Genomic DNA, 17,812 nt, shown 5'->3' with positions numbered 1-17,812 from the left:
TGACATGGGACTCAGAACTCTGACTCCCATAGGAGAACTTCTGTGACAAAATTATTCTCCAGTTTGTGGGTTGCCCACTGGGGTGGGGGTGGAGGCTATGGGGTTGCTATATCGCGAGTACATCCCTCCTGCCATCTCATTGTGATTTCTTCTTTGGTTTTGGATGTAGAATATCTTTTTTTGGTAAGTTCCAGTCTCTTTTACTGATGGTTGTTCAGCAGCAAAATCAGTTGTGATTTTGGTGTTCGTGAGGGTAGAAGTGAGATCAAGTCCTTCTAGTCTGTCATCTTGTCTTCTCTCCCAGTTGTAGAATTTAAAATAATTCTACACTCTTACTCTACAAGAAACTAACTGGAAAACCAGTCAAATATCCTAATGCAATACAGAGTGATAATTCAGCTTGGTGTCCATTCAATCCATAAGGTACACTTTTCCATGTTAATAAATTCTAATAAACAGCATGAGACTTGGAGACTATCAAAAATATATGCACTTAAAATTGAGTAACATCTACCAAGTGAAAGAGTAGCATATAGCTGTCAATAGTCTTATTCTCAAATATATAGTCACAAATATATTTGCTATATAATTTTTCATAAAATAATGTTACCATTAAGTGGTCACCAACATGAAACCTGTTAAAATGTTTTAAGCCATCGAGGCTATGATACAGAGCTGTGCATAAGCAACAACAGTATATTTATGTAATAGGGTTTTGAACTACATGAACAACAACGGCCAATATTGGGCTCATGTTCATTTATTTCATTTAAAATAAATAATCTTGAAAATGTGTAACAATAAGTCCATAATGGCTAACACTTTTCAATTAAAAGCTCTCCTCAATTATTTAAAATATATTATATGAGAAAAAAGGGAAATCTTTTTAAATAAATCTAGAATATACCATATTACTTTTCAAGGTTATATTATATGGCCTTTTTTTGGTAGTACATTTTCTGAGACTTAAGTTCTAAAGAAGACATGTTGGAAAATATCCTATGTTGCCAAACTCAGATTCAGCTGTTCACTGCTTAAAAGCTAATACTTAAGATATAAGTGTTGGTTAAAAAGGAAATATTGCTTTATTTAGGTCAGCAACCTAGGGAGGAGGTGGACTCTTGTCCAGAAACCGTATCACACTCTACAGTGTGCAAAGGGCTCCAATTTTTCAAGACATTGTCAACACTGGTCTCTTAGCTTCTAAACTATTTAACACAGAGAAACAAATTTGTATGAAGTGGTATCTCATGGTTTAACTTCCATTTCTCTGGTGCCTAATGATGTTGGGAATTTTTATGTGCTTATTGGTCATTTATATCTTCAGGAGATCATCTACCCAAATCTTTTGACTGTTTAACTGGGTCACTAGTCCTTTTGATGACCTATGAGTTCTCCATGTATTCGGGATAAGATTCCCTTAATAGATTTATGATTTCCAAATATCTTCCCACATTTTGTGGGTTGTCTTCTTACTTTCTGGCGGTGTCATTTGGTGCACAAAACATTTTAATTTTGAAGTCCAACTTAACATATTTTTTTCTTTTGTGGCTTTTGTTTTTTAGTGTCTAAGAAATCATTGACTAATTCAAAAGTCACAAAGGTTTACTCTGTTTTATAGTTTTAGCTCTCTGGTCCATTTCGAGTTAACTTTTGTGTATTGTATGAGGTAGGGGCCAACTTCATTCTCTTGCATGTGACTATCTAGTTATCCCAGCTCCATTCATTAAATAGTATTTGTTCCCCATTAAATAGTTTTGGTACCCTTTTTTAAGTGGAATGAATCTCACAATTGAAACTGGCTTTTTTCTTTAATAATGCTTCTTACAATTCAAGGCATCTTAGATTTGCTAAAGTATCAGAATACTTTATCCTGAAATAAAAGCTATGTAAGTATGTATTTTCTTTTTCTTTCTTTGGTCGGGGGTGGGGATGAAAAATCTATTGTCTTAACAATACTAAGATTCCGCAAATGTTTACGTGATGAGGGAAAAAAAACCTGTCAACTGCCTTTTCTTATGAGAGATGTACTAGTTTGAAGTTTGGAGTATTACGCATAATGCTTATGTTCTTAAAAGTGAATGAAGATTGTCACAAAGGTAGCAAGATAACTATAAGGACCATGAATAAAATCCATTAATTCTATAAGCCAGGTTAAATTTTCCTGGAAATTAGGTTTATTTGACAATGATGTAATGTCACAAATACAAACACCAATGGAATTTTTAAAATAAAAAAAAAAAACTGAGATTTTTCAGAAGCTAAATAAGCATTGTGCAGAATATAAAAGAATGATAAGCTCAACTGTTTGGGATCAACCTGGGAGTCTGAAAATGAAAAAATCAAATCTACTTTTGTATCAACTTCCTATTGTGTGTCCTGATGAACCAGTGACAGCCACAGAGTCTGAAGACAATGACTCACAAACATACTGAGATCCGTTTAATAGTTTTTGAAGACTTTTCCTGTAAAATGGCTTGTATTTCCACAGATACAATAGTGAAGAAATAAACTTTTCAATTTGACATGAAATATAAAAGAACAATTTTACAAATATAGCCATAAAATTTAACTGCTCATAACACTATACATGGTAAATATGACTACTCTCTTAGCTTCTAGACTATTTAATACAGAGAAACAAATCTGTCATCTCAGCTAAAAAGAAACAACTTCCCTTTCATTGAGTTTACTTTTGTTTAGAAATAAGTAGAACTGGAAAAATATTTACTTTTCCCCATTTTCCTCCAGGGGTTCTTCGTGAGGGTGAAAACTTGAGAAGATACAAGTTTTACTAAAAGAAATACTGAACCTTCTTTTGTTTTACTGCTTCAGTAATGTTTACGTTCTTTTAAATAGATCCTGGAGTTGTCTCATTGGCCTTTGACTGGGTCATAAAGAAATGACAACAGAGCTGTGTAGCACTACAGGAGGAACTTCATACCCTCTGCCTATGAAGGCCAAACTGTGGCGATGTAAGAGCTACAGCCAAGGGACCAGAGCTGGATCTGGCTTAAAATCAAAGTTCTGTGGTTTATCTATCAGAAATTCCATTGTTACAAGGCAGGATTGCATGGATAGCCAGCATTAACAATGTTGTGATCATATACTTCATGCAAATCCAAAGAACAGAATGGCTTTAAACAGAAAAGTTGATCAAAATCATAGAACTGCTGGTAATAATTCTGTAATCTATGTTAAATTAAGGAGAAAACATTCTCCTTTTTAAATTCTCAAAAAGTGCCTAAATAACAATACTGAGCTCCCCAAATGACAGGGGTTTCAATTTTTTTTTTAATGTATGCAAAAATAAAGCATTGAAGCTTCATGAAGAGTTCTCCTCAACTCTGCTGATAAAGTAGATGTAATAACTTAAAAAAATTTCCCTATTGATACTGGAAGTAAATTCTACTACAATCATGTGTATGCATGCCAGTTGCTGGCATATTTCTGCATCCAGATTCATTAGTCTCCTTAATGGAGCCCATCATTTTTCCAATGGCTTTCTCCTTTCTTTAAACCCTAACCCTGAAATTCTATAACCAGTTATATCACGTGGCTTCCCTGAGGCACAAAGGTACCAAACTCTATAATTAACTATCAAGGAATGATAAATATGCTATTTATATTAAAAGATTTTAATTCTTTTAGGCTACAGTTGGGGAAAAAAAAAAAAACCCAGAAAGCTTAATACTTACTCTGCAGTGTGAACTGTAGCCCTTTTTGCAAAAAGTGAAACGAAATAAGGGAACTGTTGAGTTGCAGCATGCATGACCTGGCAGCACCGATTAGTAATAATAAAAAAATTCCAGACTAGAAAAATATTCAGAGTTCTATCCCATCACTCTGAATTTTTTTTTTTTTTTTGTAGTAAACTAGCATAAACATCTGGAAAAAAAAAAAAACCAAACCTATGGGAATATATCACTGGGGCTTTTCTGGAAACCTAGTCACAAAAGGCATTTTGGTCAGGCTGAGATCAGGATAACTGGTCTGCAATTTCCTATGTATACACCTGGGGAGTGGGATTTGCCCTTGAACATCAGTAAGACATAAAAACAGACATGACCTCTGAGAAGTTACCTTTTCTGAGCTGTATTACTCTACTCTGAGCTAGAGTTCTTCTCATAAATGAAATTGCTCTCAACTCGGGGGAAAAATTCATTAGCCAAAGTTATAAGAAGATCTTATTAGAAGTGGCCAAGAGGAGCCTGGTTTTCTTCTGCAGACTTGCCAGCTTGCTATGGTTCCCTAGGCAGGGTGGGAGGAGACCTCACTGGGAAGTCAAAGAAAAAGGTATGGCACTAACAGGAGGTGGGTCACTGTTACCCCTTCCAAGAGCTTGGAATAGATTACACAAGTTTACTAAAACTGAAAGTCAGGAATTTTTCAGGTTGGAAGTTAACTTTATTTTGGGGCACATGTTGCATGTAGAACTACTAGACCCTGACATTCTGTAGTCCTTGAAATAGAAAAGTATACCGATTGTAACTTTCTTAGAAAAATTTTTGATAGGTAAAATCCAGCCTTTCTAGATGCAAGACCATTTATTTACAAGATACTTTTAGGGTACTAAGATTTCTCAACCCACCTTCAAGCCACAGAGCAAGAAAAGGGACCCTGTGCTTCCTTTATCATTTTTATGGAACCTAAAGCAGCACAAATTGAAAAGCCACGCTATTGGTGAAAGCTAATCATGGGAACCTTTAACTACATCAAAAGGCATTTGATACATGCTAGGACCAACTTCGTTTTTTTTCTTTCCTTTTCTGTCTGCAGGTTGAGCAAACTATACAGAATAGAGTAAGCTATTAATAAGAGCACTGTTATTGGATTTTCACGTCACTTCAAACTGCCAAAACACCTCATCATAAACAATAATCTCCACTGAAAAGTAAAGCTATTAAAAACAGAGGCTGAACTTTTTAGACATGAAGTCAACTTAAACACAGCAGTCACGACTGATCGATCTTATCACGTTAAGGAAAAGGATTTTCAAAATGGGTTAGAACGATTTGAAAATAGGCAAAATATTTGCTAGTAGGCAAACCATGGAAAAAACCAATTCAAATAGGAATACAGTATATTAGGGTCATATAAATTATATATCATTACAAAGGTTAAAAAAATGCAGCACAAATCTGCCACGGTCAATTTAAGAGGATGTTAATTTAAATAAATACTTGCTCCATGTGGCAGGAACCGATTTCATCCTAGCCAGCTCTGGCAGTTGCATGTCCTAAAGGATCATTATATTCTGGGAACAGGCATACACTGGTACTAAGCACAGAGAACGAATATCCAAGAATTACTATTCACAATGAAATGAAACTAACAGAGAGGGATGGTGGCGCTCATATGAAATTCTGATTTAATTATTTCTCAGTAAACACTCATTTGCTCTCTTGAAATCAGGAATTTCAAATGATCTCTGCAGCTGTACCACTTGGTGTTGTATATACCTAATGATCACATTTAAATTTAGTTTTATTTGCAAACATTTTCAAAACTTAACAGGGCTCCGTAAGCTGCAAAGGAAGGTGACAGACGGCAGAAAGGGAGGGAACAAAAATGACTATCATTGGGATATGCTGCTTTTGGGCTCCCAGAATTTTGGCTTTCTTGAGGGGAAAACAAAACAAAAAACAACTTAGAAAACCCCAACAAGTGGTTTTAAAATGTAATATCTTATTTTAATCATCTTAAATAATCCAGTAAGCAAATAAAACTTGATGTTATTAATATCTGGGCCGTGTTGACCCTCAGTTAATGGATTTTTAGGACTTGTGGCATTTTAATCAACCAAACAATTCTGGCCATGCATGATGAGTATCAGAGACCAAAATAACAAAAGGCAGGCTAAAAAGGTATGGAAAATTCTTTGTTTGAAATGCCAAGGTATTTGATGAACATGTGTATAAAGTAATTAAATTCTACCAAAGTTACCAAAAAAAAAAAAAAAAAAAAAAGGCAACATATGAAAAGAAAATCAGAAAAAAGTCCCGGATTTCAAAACAACCACCCGTGCCTAGGTCTCCTGTTCCCTGACATCACCTTGTAGAGCTGGCCCCCTATCTGGTCAGAGTTTAACCTCTATCAAGTATTTCCAGACATTGGGCATGGCGAACACACGCACCACGCAGCACTGAAGGTTGCAATTAAGAACCGACGACTTTTGAATAAACAGACTTCTACAATTTGTAAAAGAGGATTTAAAGTCTTGTCCAAGTTTAACCAAGAACACTTTCTGCCAGAACCCAAAGGTTAAAATAAAAGCATGGTGTTTTAAATCCAATAAAGACATTAGGGTTTAATCAAGCAGACGTCACTGACGATGCAGCTGTTTGGAGCATGCAACACACCACTGTTTTCGTCACTGCCTGCCATGTTTAGGCGCCGCGCCCCTCTTTCCTCCCAGCCTCAGGAACACCCTCCACTAAATAAACGGCATTACAAAAGGGTAAAATCTAGAGTTAGTGGCAAAACCTTCACAGTAACTTGTTAATAAAGTTGTAGATGGCTGTCAAGGGGGCGTCAGTCAACCGGACCTTGGAAAATCAATTTGATGCAGTTCTGTTCCCCAAGCAGCTGCGTGGCACAGAAAGGGCAGGCGGCATGAAAGGCGTGAGTTCCGTGAGGCAGCGGGATCTGAGACCAGTATTTTGCAGACTTCTCTGAGCACACGTGCCCACATGGGGTGAACGCATGAGTGGGCGGTCCTGCATCTACGTAAAAGCCCGCCTCGCAGCCCAGCCACAGGGGCACGTAGGGGCCCACAGTCCTGCACATGGGACACTCCCTCTCATTGGCCTCCGTGTCGCTCCGATGGCCCCAGTTGTGATAGCCGTGCACGTGGCCGCAGCTGAGGTATGCCCAGGGCTGCTTCTCCTCCACCACCTCTTTCTGTTGATGCTGGGGAAGGCCAAGGTGTTGAGCCCCACTGGACACTGTGGCCGGGCCGCATTGATCTCCTGCCGGAGGGCTTCGATGTGCTTCTGGGTGGGTGTGTGAAAGAGGCCGTCTGCCGTCCTCCAGAGAAGTGTGGCCCCGCAGAGATCGATGAGGGAGCCGTCCTGCAGGACGTTGGTCTCACTTTCCACCTACAAGTGTGAAAGACATGCCCTTTAAAAGCAAGATTTGGCAAATCACATTTTCCCTCTTAAACACACACATCGTCTTTGAAGTAAACATGGGGGGCACTTTATCCCATGGCCTCCTTGAAAAACAGGATGAGGGTAGGTGAGCTAACCCTCCCTGCACCTTCCTTTCCTCATCTGAACACTTGATATAAATCATACACTCTATACATACAAAGGCCTAAGCACCAATATACTTATTTTACATGTTCAATTAATGTAGTGGTTATTTTTAAAATTTCTAAAAATGTTTATTAATTTGGCTAAGGACAAGCTCTTTTATAAACATTTCAGATATAAAGAAGCATTTATTTTAATCTATATTTTTAAAAATTTAACTTTTATTTTATACTGGAGTATAGTTTTGTTCTGTTTTGGCTGTGCTCACAGTATGCAGACATTTCCAGGGTCAGGGACAGAGCCTGTGCTACAGCTGTGACAATGCTGGATCCTTAACAGCTAGGCCACCAGGAATCTCCTATATTCAATATAACTGATTTACAATGTTGTGTTAGTTCTACATGTACAGCAAAGTGATACAGTTACACATACGCATATATACATTCCTTTTCTGATTCTTTTCCTATAGAAGTTATTACAGAATATTGAAGAGTTCACTATGCTATGCGGTTGATTTTTTTTTTTTTTTTTTTGGTCTTTTTGTCTCTTTAGGGCCGCACCCAAGGCATATGGAGGTTCTCAGGCTATGGGTCCAAATCAGAGCTGTAGCCACTGGCCTACGCCACAGCCACAGCCATGCATGATCCGAGCCACGTCTGTAACCTACATCACAGCTCATGGCAACACTGGATCCTTAACCCACTGAGCAAGGCTGGGGATCAAACCCATGTCCTCTTGGCTGCTAGTTGGGTTCGCTAACCACTGGGCCACGAAGGGAACTCCCAGTTGATTATTTTACATAGAGTAGTGGGGATATATTAATCTCAAACTCCTAATTTATGCTTTCCCTCAATATTTCCCCTCTGATGACCATGCTTGTTTTTGAAGGCTGTGCTCCTTTCAAGTCTGTTTCTGTTAAGTTCATCTGTATCATTTTTTTGGATTCCACAGATAAGTGATATCATATGGTATTTATCTTTCTCTGACTTAATTTACTTAGTATGATAATCTCTAGGTACATACACGCTGCTGCAGATGGCATTATTTTTTGGCTTCTGAATGGCTGAGTAATATTCCACTGCATATATGCTCCATATCTTCTTTATCCATTCCTCTGTCGACGGACATTAAGCTTGTTTCCATGTCTTGGCTATTGTAAACAGTGCTGCAGTGAACACTGGGGTGAGTGTATCTTTTTGAATTACGGTTTTCTCCATATGTATGCCCAGGAGTGAGATTGCTGGATCATATGGTAGCTCTATTTTTAGTTTTTTAAGGGACCTCTATACTGTTTTCCATAGTGGCTACACCGAATTTATATGCCCACCAACTGTGTAAGAGGGTACCTTTTCTCCACACACTCTCTAGCATTATTTGTAGAGTTTTAAATAATGACCATTATGACTGCAATAGCTTAATGCAGTTTTGATTTGTATTTCTCTAATAATTAGCCATGCTGAACAACTTTTCATGTGCTTTTTGACAACCTGTATATGTTCTCTGGAGGAATGTCTTCTGTTTTTGGCGGTGCACATTTTATTGTGGGTTTTTTTTAGTTTTTTATTTTTATTTATTTTCCCACTGTACAGCAAGGGGATCGAGTTATCCTTACATGTATACATTACAATTACATTTTTCCCCCACCCTTTGTTCTGTTGCAACATGAGTGTCTGGACATAGTTCTCAATGCTATTCAGCAGGATCTCCTTGTAAATCTATTCTAAGTTGTGTCTGATAAGCCCAAGCTCCTGATCCCTCCCACTCCCTCCCCCTCCCATCAGGCAGCCACAAGTCTTTTCTCCAAGTCTATGATTTTCTTTTCTGAGGAGATGCTCATTTGTGCTGGATATTAGATTCCAGTTATAAGTGATATCATATGGTATTTGTTTTTGTCTTTCTGGCTCATTTTGCTCAGTATGAGATTCTCTAGTTCCATCCATGTTGCTGCAAATGGCATTATGCATTCTTTTTAATGGCTGAGTAGTATTCCATTGTGTATATATACCACCTCTTCCGAATCCAATCATCTGTCGATGGACATCTGGTTCCATGTCCTGGCTATTGTGAATAGTGCTGCAATGAACATGCGGGTGCATGTGTCTCTTTTAAGTAGAGTTTTGTCTGGATAGATGCCCAAGAGTGGGATTGCGGGGTCATATGGAAGTTCTATGTATAGATTTCTAAGGTATCTCCAAACTGTTCTCCATAGTGGCTGTACCAGTTTACATTCCCACCAACAGTGCAGGAGGGTTCCCTTTTCTCCACAGCCCCTCCAGCACTTGTTATTTGTGGATTTATGAATGATGGCCATTCTGACTGGTGTGAGGTGATATCTCATGGTAGTTTTGATTTGCATTTCTCTTATAATCAGCGATGTTGAGCATTTTTTTCATGCGTTTGCTGGCCATCTGTATATCTTCTTTGGAGAAATGTCTATTCAGGTCTTTTGCCCATTTTTCCATTGATTGATTGGCTTTTTTGCTGTTGAGTTGTATAAGTTGTTTAATTAAAACATAGTTGATTTACAAATGTGGTGCCAATTTCTGCTGTACAGCAAAGTGACCCAGTCATACATATATTCTTTTTAAAAATATTTTCCACCATGGCCTATCCCAGGTGATTGGATATAGTTCTCTGTGCTATTCAGTAGGACTTTATTGTCTATCATACTTTATTCTGTACATTAATTTTGTATTCTAAATGTAACAGTTTGCATCCATTAACCCCAAACTCCCAGTCCATCACACTCCCTATCCTCTCACTGTGGCAACCACAAGTCTGTTCTCCATGTCTGTGTTTCTGTTTTATAGATAGGTTAATGTGTGCCCTATTTTAGATTCCACATATAAGTGATACCATATGGTATTTGTCTTTGTCTTTCTGACTTCATTTAGTATGAGAACTAGCTGCATCCATGTTACTGCAAATGGCATTATTTTATTTGTTTTTATGGCTCAGAAGTATTCCATTGTGTGTGTGTATGTATCATATATCCTTTTTTTGAAGTTTTTATTTTTAAATTTTTAATTTTTTATGATTGATTTACAATGTTCCGTCAACTTCTGTTGTACAGAAAAGTGACCCAGTCATACACATATATACATTCTTTTTCTCACATTATCCTCCATCATGTCTCATTACAAGTGATTAGATATATAGTTTCCTGTGCTATACAATAGGATCTCATTGCAGGATCCCATTGCCTGTCCACTCCAAATGAGAGTTTTCATCTACTAACCCCAGATTCCCAATCCATCCCACTCTCCCCAATCTGCCCTGGCAAACATAGGTCTGTCCTACATGTTCACAATCTTTTCTGTTTTGTAGCTAGATCATTCATGCTGTATTTTAGACTCCACCCATAAGTGATAGCATATGATGTCTGTCTTTCTTTTTCTGACTTACCTCACTCAGTATGAGTCTCCAGTTCCATCCATGTTGCTGCAAATGGCATCATTATGTTGTCATTTTTTATGTCTCAGTAGTATTCCATTGTATGTATGTACCACATCTTCCTAATCCATTCATCCATCAATGGGCATTTAGGTTGTTTCCATGCCTTGGCTATTGTGAACAGTGCTGCAATGAACATATGGATGCATGTATCTTTTTCAATTAAATTTTTGTTTGGATATATGCCCAGGAGTAGGATTGCTGGATCATATGGTAGTTCTATATTTAGTTTTCTGAGGCACCTCCATACTGTTTACCATAATGGTTGTACCAATTTACATTCGCACCAACATTGTAGGAGGGTATCCTTTTCTCCACATCTTCTCCAGTATTTGTTACTTGTTGACTTGTTAATGATGGCCACTCTACTGGTGTGAGGTAGTACCTCACTGTAGTTTTCATTTGCATTTCTCTAATAATTAGTGATGTTGAGCTTTTTTTATGTGCCTGTTGGCCATCTGTCTGTTTTCTTTGGTGAAATGTCTATTTAGGTCTTCTGCCTATTTTTTAATTGGGTTGTTTGCTTTTTGTTGTTGAGTTGTATGAGTTGTTTGTATATTTTGAAGATTAAACCTTTGTCGGTTGAGTCATTTGAAAAATTTTCTCCCCTTCTGTGGGTTGTCGTTTTGTTTTTTTAATGGTTTTCTTTGCTGTGCAGAAGCTTTTGACTTTAATTAGGTCCCACTGGTTTGTGTTTTTATTGTCTTTATTCTAGGAGGTGGATCAAACAAGATGTTGCTGTGATTTATGTCAAAGAACATTCTGCCTATGTTTTCCTCTAGGAGTTTTACAGTGCCTGGCCTTACATTTAGGTCTTTAATCCATTTTGAGGTTTTGTGTGTGAGTGTGTGTGTGTGTGTATGGTGTTAAACAATGTTCTAATTTCATTCTCTTACATGCAGTTGTCCAGTTTTCCCAGCACCATTTATTGAAGAGACTTTCCTTCACTGTATGTTCTTGCCTCCTTTGTCATAGATTAGTTGGCCATAGGTGTTTGGGTTTATTTCTGGGCTTTCTATCCTGTTCCACTGATCTGTATGTCTATTTTTGTGCCAATACCATACTATCTTGATAACTGTAGCATTGTAGTAGAGTCTGAAGTCAGGGAGCCTGATTCCTCCAGTTCCGTTTATTCTTTTCAATATTGCTTTGGCTATTCGAGGTCTTTTATGTTTCCATACAAATTTTAAAATATTTTGTTCCAGTTCTATAAAGAATGTTATTGGTAATTTGATAAGGATTGCATTGAATCTATAGATTGCGTTAGGTAATACTGTCATTTTGACTATACTGATTCCTTCAATCCAAGAGCGTGGTATATTTTTCCATCTATTTTTGTCTTTGATTTCTTTCATCAATGTCTGTTTTCAGAGTACAGGTCTTTTGTCTCTTTAGGTAGGTTTATTCCTAGGTATTTTATTCTTTTTGATGTAGTGGTAAATGGGATAGTTTCCCTAGCTTCTCTTTTGGATCTTTCATTGTTAGTATATAGAAATGTAATCAATTTCTGTGTATTAATTTTGTATCCTGCAATTTTACCAAATTCATTGATGAGCTCTAATGGTTTTTTGGTAGTGTCTTTAGGATTTTCTAGGTATAGTATTATGTCATCTGCAAACAGTGATAGTTTTACTTCTTTGCCAATTTGTCTTTTTTTTTTCTTTTTTTTTTGCCTTTTCTAGGGCCGCTCCTGTGGCATATGGAGGTTCCTGGGCTAGGGGTCTAATCAGAGCTGTAGCTGCCTGCCTACACCACAGCCACAGCAACGCAGGATCCAAGCCGCATCTGTGACCTACACCACAGCACACAGCAATGCTGGATCCTTAACCTACTGAGCAAGGCCAGGGATGGAACCCACAACCTCATGGTTCCTAGTCAGATTCGTTAACCACTGTGCCACGACGGGAACTCCTTTTCCAATTTGGATTCCTTTTATTTTTTTTTCTTCTCTGATTGCCATGGCTTGGATTTCCAAGACTACGTTGAATAACATTGGTGAAAGACGACATCCTTGTCTTGTTCCTGATCTTACTGGAAATGCTTTCAGTTTTTCACCACTGAGAATGATGTTAGCTGTGGGTTTATCATAAATGGCTTTATTATATTGTGGCAGTCCCCCTCTATGCCCACTCTCTGGAGAGTTTTTATCAGGAATGTGTGTTGAATTTTGTCAAAAGCTTTTTCTGTGGTTATTGAGATGATCATATGGTTTTTATTTTTCACTTTGTTGATGTGGTGTATCACATTGATAGATCTGTGGATATTGAAGAATCCTTGCATTCCTGAGATAAATCCTACTTGATCATGGTGTATGATCTTTTTAATGTATATTTTTATGTGGTTTGCTAATATTTTGTTGAGGATTTTTGTATCTATGTTCATCATTGACATTGGCCTATAGTTTTCTTTCTTTCTTTTTTTTTTTTGTAGTATCTTTGTCTGGTTTTGGTATCAGGGTAATGGTGGCTTCATAGAATGAGCTTAGGAGTGTTTCTTCCTCTACAATTTTCTAGAAAAGTTTCAGAAGAAGAGGTGTTAACTCTTCTTTGAATGTTTGATAGAACTCAGCTGTGAAGCCATTAGGTCCTGGACTTTTGCTTTTTTGGAAGTTTTTTAATCACATTTTCAATTTCAGTACTTGTGATTGGTCTATTCATATTTTCTATTTCTTCCTTGTTCAGTCTTGGTAGGTTGTACCTTTGTAAGAATCTGTCCATTTCTTCCAGGTTGTCCATTTTATTGGCATACAGTTGCTCACAGTAGTCTCCCATGATCTGTTGTATTTCTGCACTGTCAGTTGTAACATTTCCTTTTTCATTTCTAATTTTATTGCTTTGAACCCGCTCCCTTTTTTCCTTGATGAATCTGGCAGATGGTTATTCTTAATCCATTCATCAATGGACATTTAGATTGTTTCCATGTCTTGGCTATTGTCAATAGTGCTGCTATGAACGTATGGGTGCAAGTATCTTTTTGAATTACAGTTTTGCCCGAGTATATGCTCAGGAGTGGGACTGCTGGATCATATGATAGTTCTGTATTTAGTTTTCTGAGGAAACTCCATACTATTTTCCAAGGTGGTTGTGTTCCCTTTTCTCCATGCCCTCTTCAGCCTTTGTTATTTGTAGACTTATTAATGATGGCCATTTGACTGGTGTGAGGTGGTACTTCATTGTAGTTTTGATTTGCATTTCTCTAGTAATTAGTGATGTTGAGCATCTTTTCATGTGCCTACTGACCATCTGTATGTCTTTTTGGGAGAAATGTCTATATTTATGTCTTCTGCCCATTTTTCCATTAGGTTTTGTTGTTATTGTTGAGTGAGTTGTTTCTACATTTCAGAAGTTATGCCCTTGTTGGTTGCATGGTTTGCAATTATTTTTTCCCATTCCCTACGCTGTCTTTTTGATTTTTTATTTCCTTTGCTCTGCAAAAGTTTGTAAGTTTGATTAGGTTCCATTCATTTATTTTTGTTTTTATTTCTGTTTCCTTGGGAGACTGACCTAAGAAAACATTTGTACAGTTTGTGTCAGAGAATGTTTTGCCTATGTTCTCTTCTAGGAGTATTACGGTGTCATGTCTTATGTCTAAATCTTTAAGCCATTATTTAGTTTATTTTTGTGCATGATTTGAGGGTGTGTTCTAGTTTCAATAATTTACATGCAGTTGTCCAGTTTTCCTTCTCACTTATTGAAGAGACCATCTCTTCTCCACTGTATAATCCTTCCATCTTTGTCATAGATTAATTGGGCATAGGTACATAGGTTTATTTCTGGTCTTTCGCTCCTGTTCCATTGATCTAGATTTCTGTTTTTGTGCCATTGCCATTCTGTTTGGATAACAGTAGCCTTGTAGTATAGTCTAAACCATGGAGTTAGATTCCTCCAGCTGTTACTCCTTATCAAGACTTCTTTAGCTAGTTGGGGTCTTTTGTATTTTCATATAATTAAAAAAAATTTTGTTCTAGTTCTGTGTAAAATGCCATTGGTAACTTGATAGGGATTGCACTAAATTTGTAGATTGCCCTGTGTAGTGTAGTCATTTTGACAATACTAACTCTTCCACCTGAAGAGCATGACATATATCTTTCCATCTATTTGTGTCATCTTGGCTTTTTTCATCCACTGTATTACGTTTTCAGAGAATGGGTCTTTTGCCTCCTTAGGTAGATTTATTCCTAGGTGTTGTATTCTTTTTGTTAAGTGGGATTGTTTCCCTAATTTCTTTTTCTGATCTTTTTGTTGTTAAAAGTGTAGAAATGCAAGAGATTTCTGTATATTAATTTTATATCTAGCAAATTTTCCAAATTCATTGAGCTCCAGTAGCATCTTTAGGAATTTATATGTATCATATCATGTAATCTACAGACAGTGATAGTTTTACTTCTTCTTTTCCAATTTAGTTTCCTTTTATTTTTCTTCTCTGACTGCATGGCTAGGACTTCCAAAACTATGTTGAATAAAAGTTGTGAGAGTGGACATTCTGTTTTGTTCCTGACCTTAGCAGAAGTGCTTTCAGCTTTTCACCATTGAGTATGATGTTAGCTGTGAGTTGGGCATATATGTTTAGGTTTGACAACAGGCCAAGACATGGGCCATTTAACCCCAATGTGTGAAGTTGTTTTCCCTACCAGGGAATGGTAGATAAATACAATAGGCACTGGGCATAGACATGAGGAATGCTGGTACAGTTTATACCTAGCAACTAGAAACAAATTAGGAAAATATGGGGCTGCTGCAGAAGGCCAACCAATTGTGAACTGATATGTCAGTCTATTAGCCCTACCCCAAACAGTGTAGATGTCATGGCCTCTATTTCTATTGTGATCTGTTCCTTTGATCTGACCACAAAGACTAAAAAGATCTTCTTTAGAAACCTTTGATAATATAATTTCACTTTGCTAATGAAAAATAGTTAGAGCTAAAAAAGAGATTTCTATAGGTAACAAGCTTGCTCTTTTATGTTCCATAAGAATTAGGTCATAGTTATAAGTACATTAAATACTGAGAAGTCAAGTGGAAAGTGCAAGAAAAAAAAACCATTGTGAATGTCCCCATGATTCACAAAATCATGAGGACAGAGTTGATGGATTGGAAAGTTAAAAAAATCAAAGGATGTATGACACATATTAACAGGAAATAAAAAATGTATATAAGCTAAGCCTGTGAAATCAATAAATGAGCAGTCCCACATAAATGCTGGGTCTGTGTCCATTCTTTCGCTGATGCTGCCCATCCTTCAGGAAACCCTGGACCTACTGGAGCTGGACTCCAGCATGTTTCTTGAAAGTTTTTATTTTTTATTTTTAAAAATATAGTTGATTTACAACGTTGTGCCAATTTCTGCTATACAGCAAAATGACCTAGTCATATATATATACACATTCTTTTTCTCATATTATTCACCATCATGTTCCATTACAAGTAATTGGACATAGTTTACTATGCTATACAGCAGGACCTCATTGCTTAACCATTGGAAATGTAATAGTTTGCATCTAGTAATCCAAAATTCCCAGTCCATCCCCACTCCCTCCCCCTACCACCAAAGTCTGCTCTCCAAGTCCATGAGTTTACCTCTTTTCTGAAGATAGCTTCATTTATGCCGTTTATTAGATCCTAGATATGTGGTATCATATGTTATTTGTCTGTCTCTTTCTGACTTACTTTACCTTAGTATGAGAGTCTCTAGTTCTATCCATGTTGCTGCATTACTGTGTTCTTTTTTATGGATGAGTAGTATTCCACTGTATATATATACCAAATCTTAATTCCATTCATCTATCAATGGACATTTATGTTGTTTCTATTTCTTGGCTATTGTGAATAGTGCTGCAATGAACATGGGGGTGCGTGTGTCTTTTTCAATGAAAATTTTGTCTGGATATATGCCCAGGAATGAGATTTCTGGGTCATATGGTAGTTCTATATTTACTTTTCTGAGGTACCCCCCTACTGTTTTCCATAGTGGTTGTACCAATTTACCTTCACACCAACAGTGTAAGAGGGTATCCTCTTCTCCACATTCTCTCCAGTATTTGTTATTTGTTGACTTGTTAATGATGGCCATCCTGACTGGTTTGAGGTGTTATCTCACTGTAGTTTTGATTTGCATTTCTCTTAATAATTATTGATGTTGAGAATTTTTTCATGTGCCTGTAGGCCATTTGCGTATCTCTGGAGAAATGTCTACTCAGGTCTTCTGCCCATTTTTCAGTTGGGTTGGTTTTTTTGCTGTTGTTGTATAAGTTGTTTGTATATTTTGGAGATTAAGCCCTTATTGGTCACATCATTTGCAACTATTTTCTGCCATTCCGCAGATTGTCTTTTTTTCTTTTTTTAAAATTTCCTTTGCTGTGCAAAAGCATCTATGTTTGATTAGGTCCCATTGGTTTATTTTTATTTTTATTTTTATTTCTGTTGCCTTTTGGAGACTGACCTAAGAAAACATTTGTACATTACCTTCTAGGAGTTTTATGGTGTCTTGTCTTAATGTTTAGGTCTTTAAGCCATTTTGAGTTTATTTTTGTGTATGTTGTGAGGGTGTATTTCAGTTTCATTGATTTACATGCAGCTGTCCAGTTTTCCAGCACAACTTGCTGAAGAGACTGTCTTCTTCCCATTTTATATTCTTGCCTCCTTTGTCAAAGATTAATTGACCATAGTTGTCTGGGTTTATTTTTGGGTTCTCTGTTTTTTTTTCCATTGGTCTGTATGTCAGTTTTGATACCAGTACCATACTGTCTTGATCAGTGTAGCTTTGTAATACTGTCTGAAGTATGGGAGAGTTAAGCCTCCTGCTTGGTTTTTGTTCCTCAGGATTGCTTTGGCAATTCTGGGTCTTTTATGGTTCATATAGATTTTTGGATTGTTTATTCTAGTTCTGTGAAAAATATCCTGGGTAATTTGACAGGCAGTGCATTCTATCTGTAGTTTACTTAGGATAGTATGGCCATTTTAACAATATTAATTCTTCCAATTCAAGAGCATGGAATATCTTTCCATTTCTTTGAATCCTCTTTAATTTATTTGATTAATGTCTTATAGTTCTCAGCATATAAATCTTTCACCTCCTTAGGTTTTTTCCTAGGTATTTAATTTTTG

General features: G+C 37.0%; 1 protein-coding gene across 1 annotated transcript in view; it reads right to left on the bottom strand.

Moving 5' to 3' along the window:
- PELI2 (pellino E3 ubiquitin protein ligase family member 2) overlaps nucleotides 2,155-17,812 on the bottom strand; it is a 206,354-nt gene continuing 190,696 nt past the window's right edge. Inside the window, 2 exon segments of the mRNA XM_013993445.2 lie at nucleotides 2,155-6,905; nucleotides 6,908-7,100. Coding sequence (XP_013848899.2) covers nucleotides 6,535-6,905; nucleotides 6,908-7,100 — 564 coding nt within the window. The 3' untranslated portion in view covers nucleotides 2,155-6,534.

This window comes from Sus scrofa, chromosome 1 (assembly GCF_000003025.6).
Source record: "Sus scrofa isolate TJ Tabasco breed Duroc chromosome 1, Sscrofa11.1, whole genome shotgun sequence".
In the NCBI taxonomy this organism is placed as follows: Eukaryota; Metazoa; Chordata; class Mammalia; order Artiodactyla; family Suidae; genus Sus; species Sus scrofa.
Note: the sequence above shows the minus strand (reverse complement) of the source record. Positions and strands in the feature narration are given on the sequence as shown.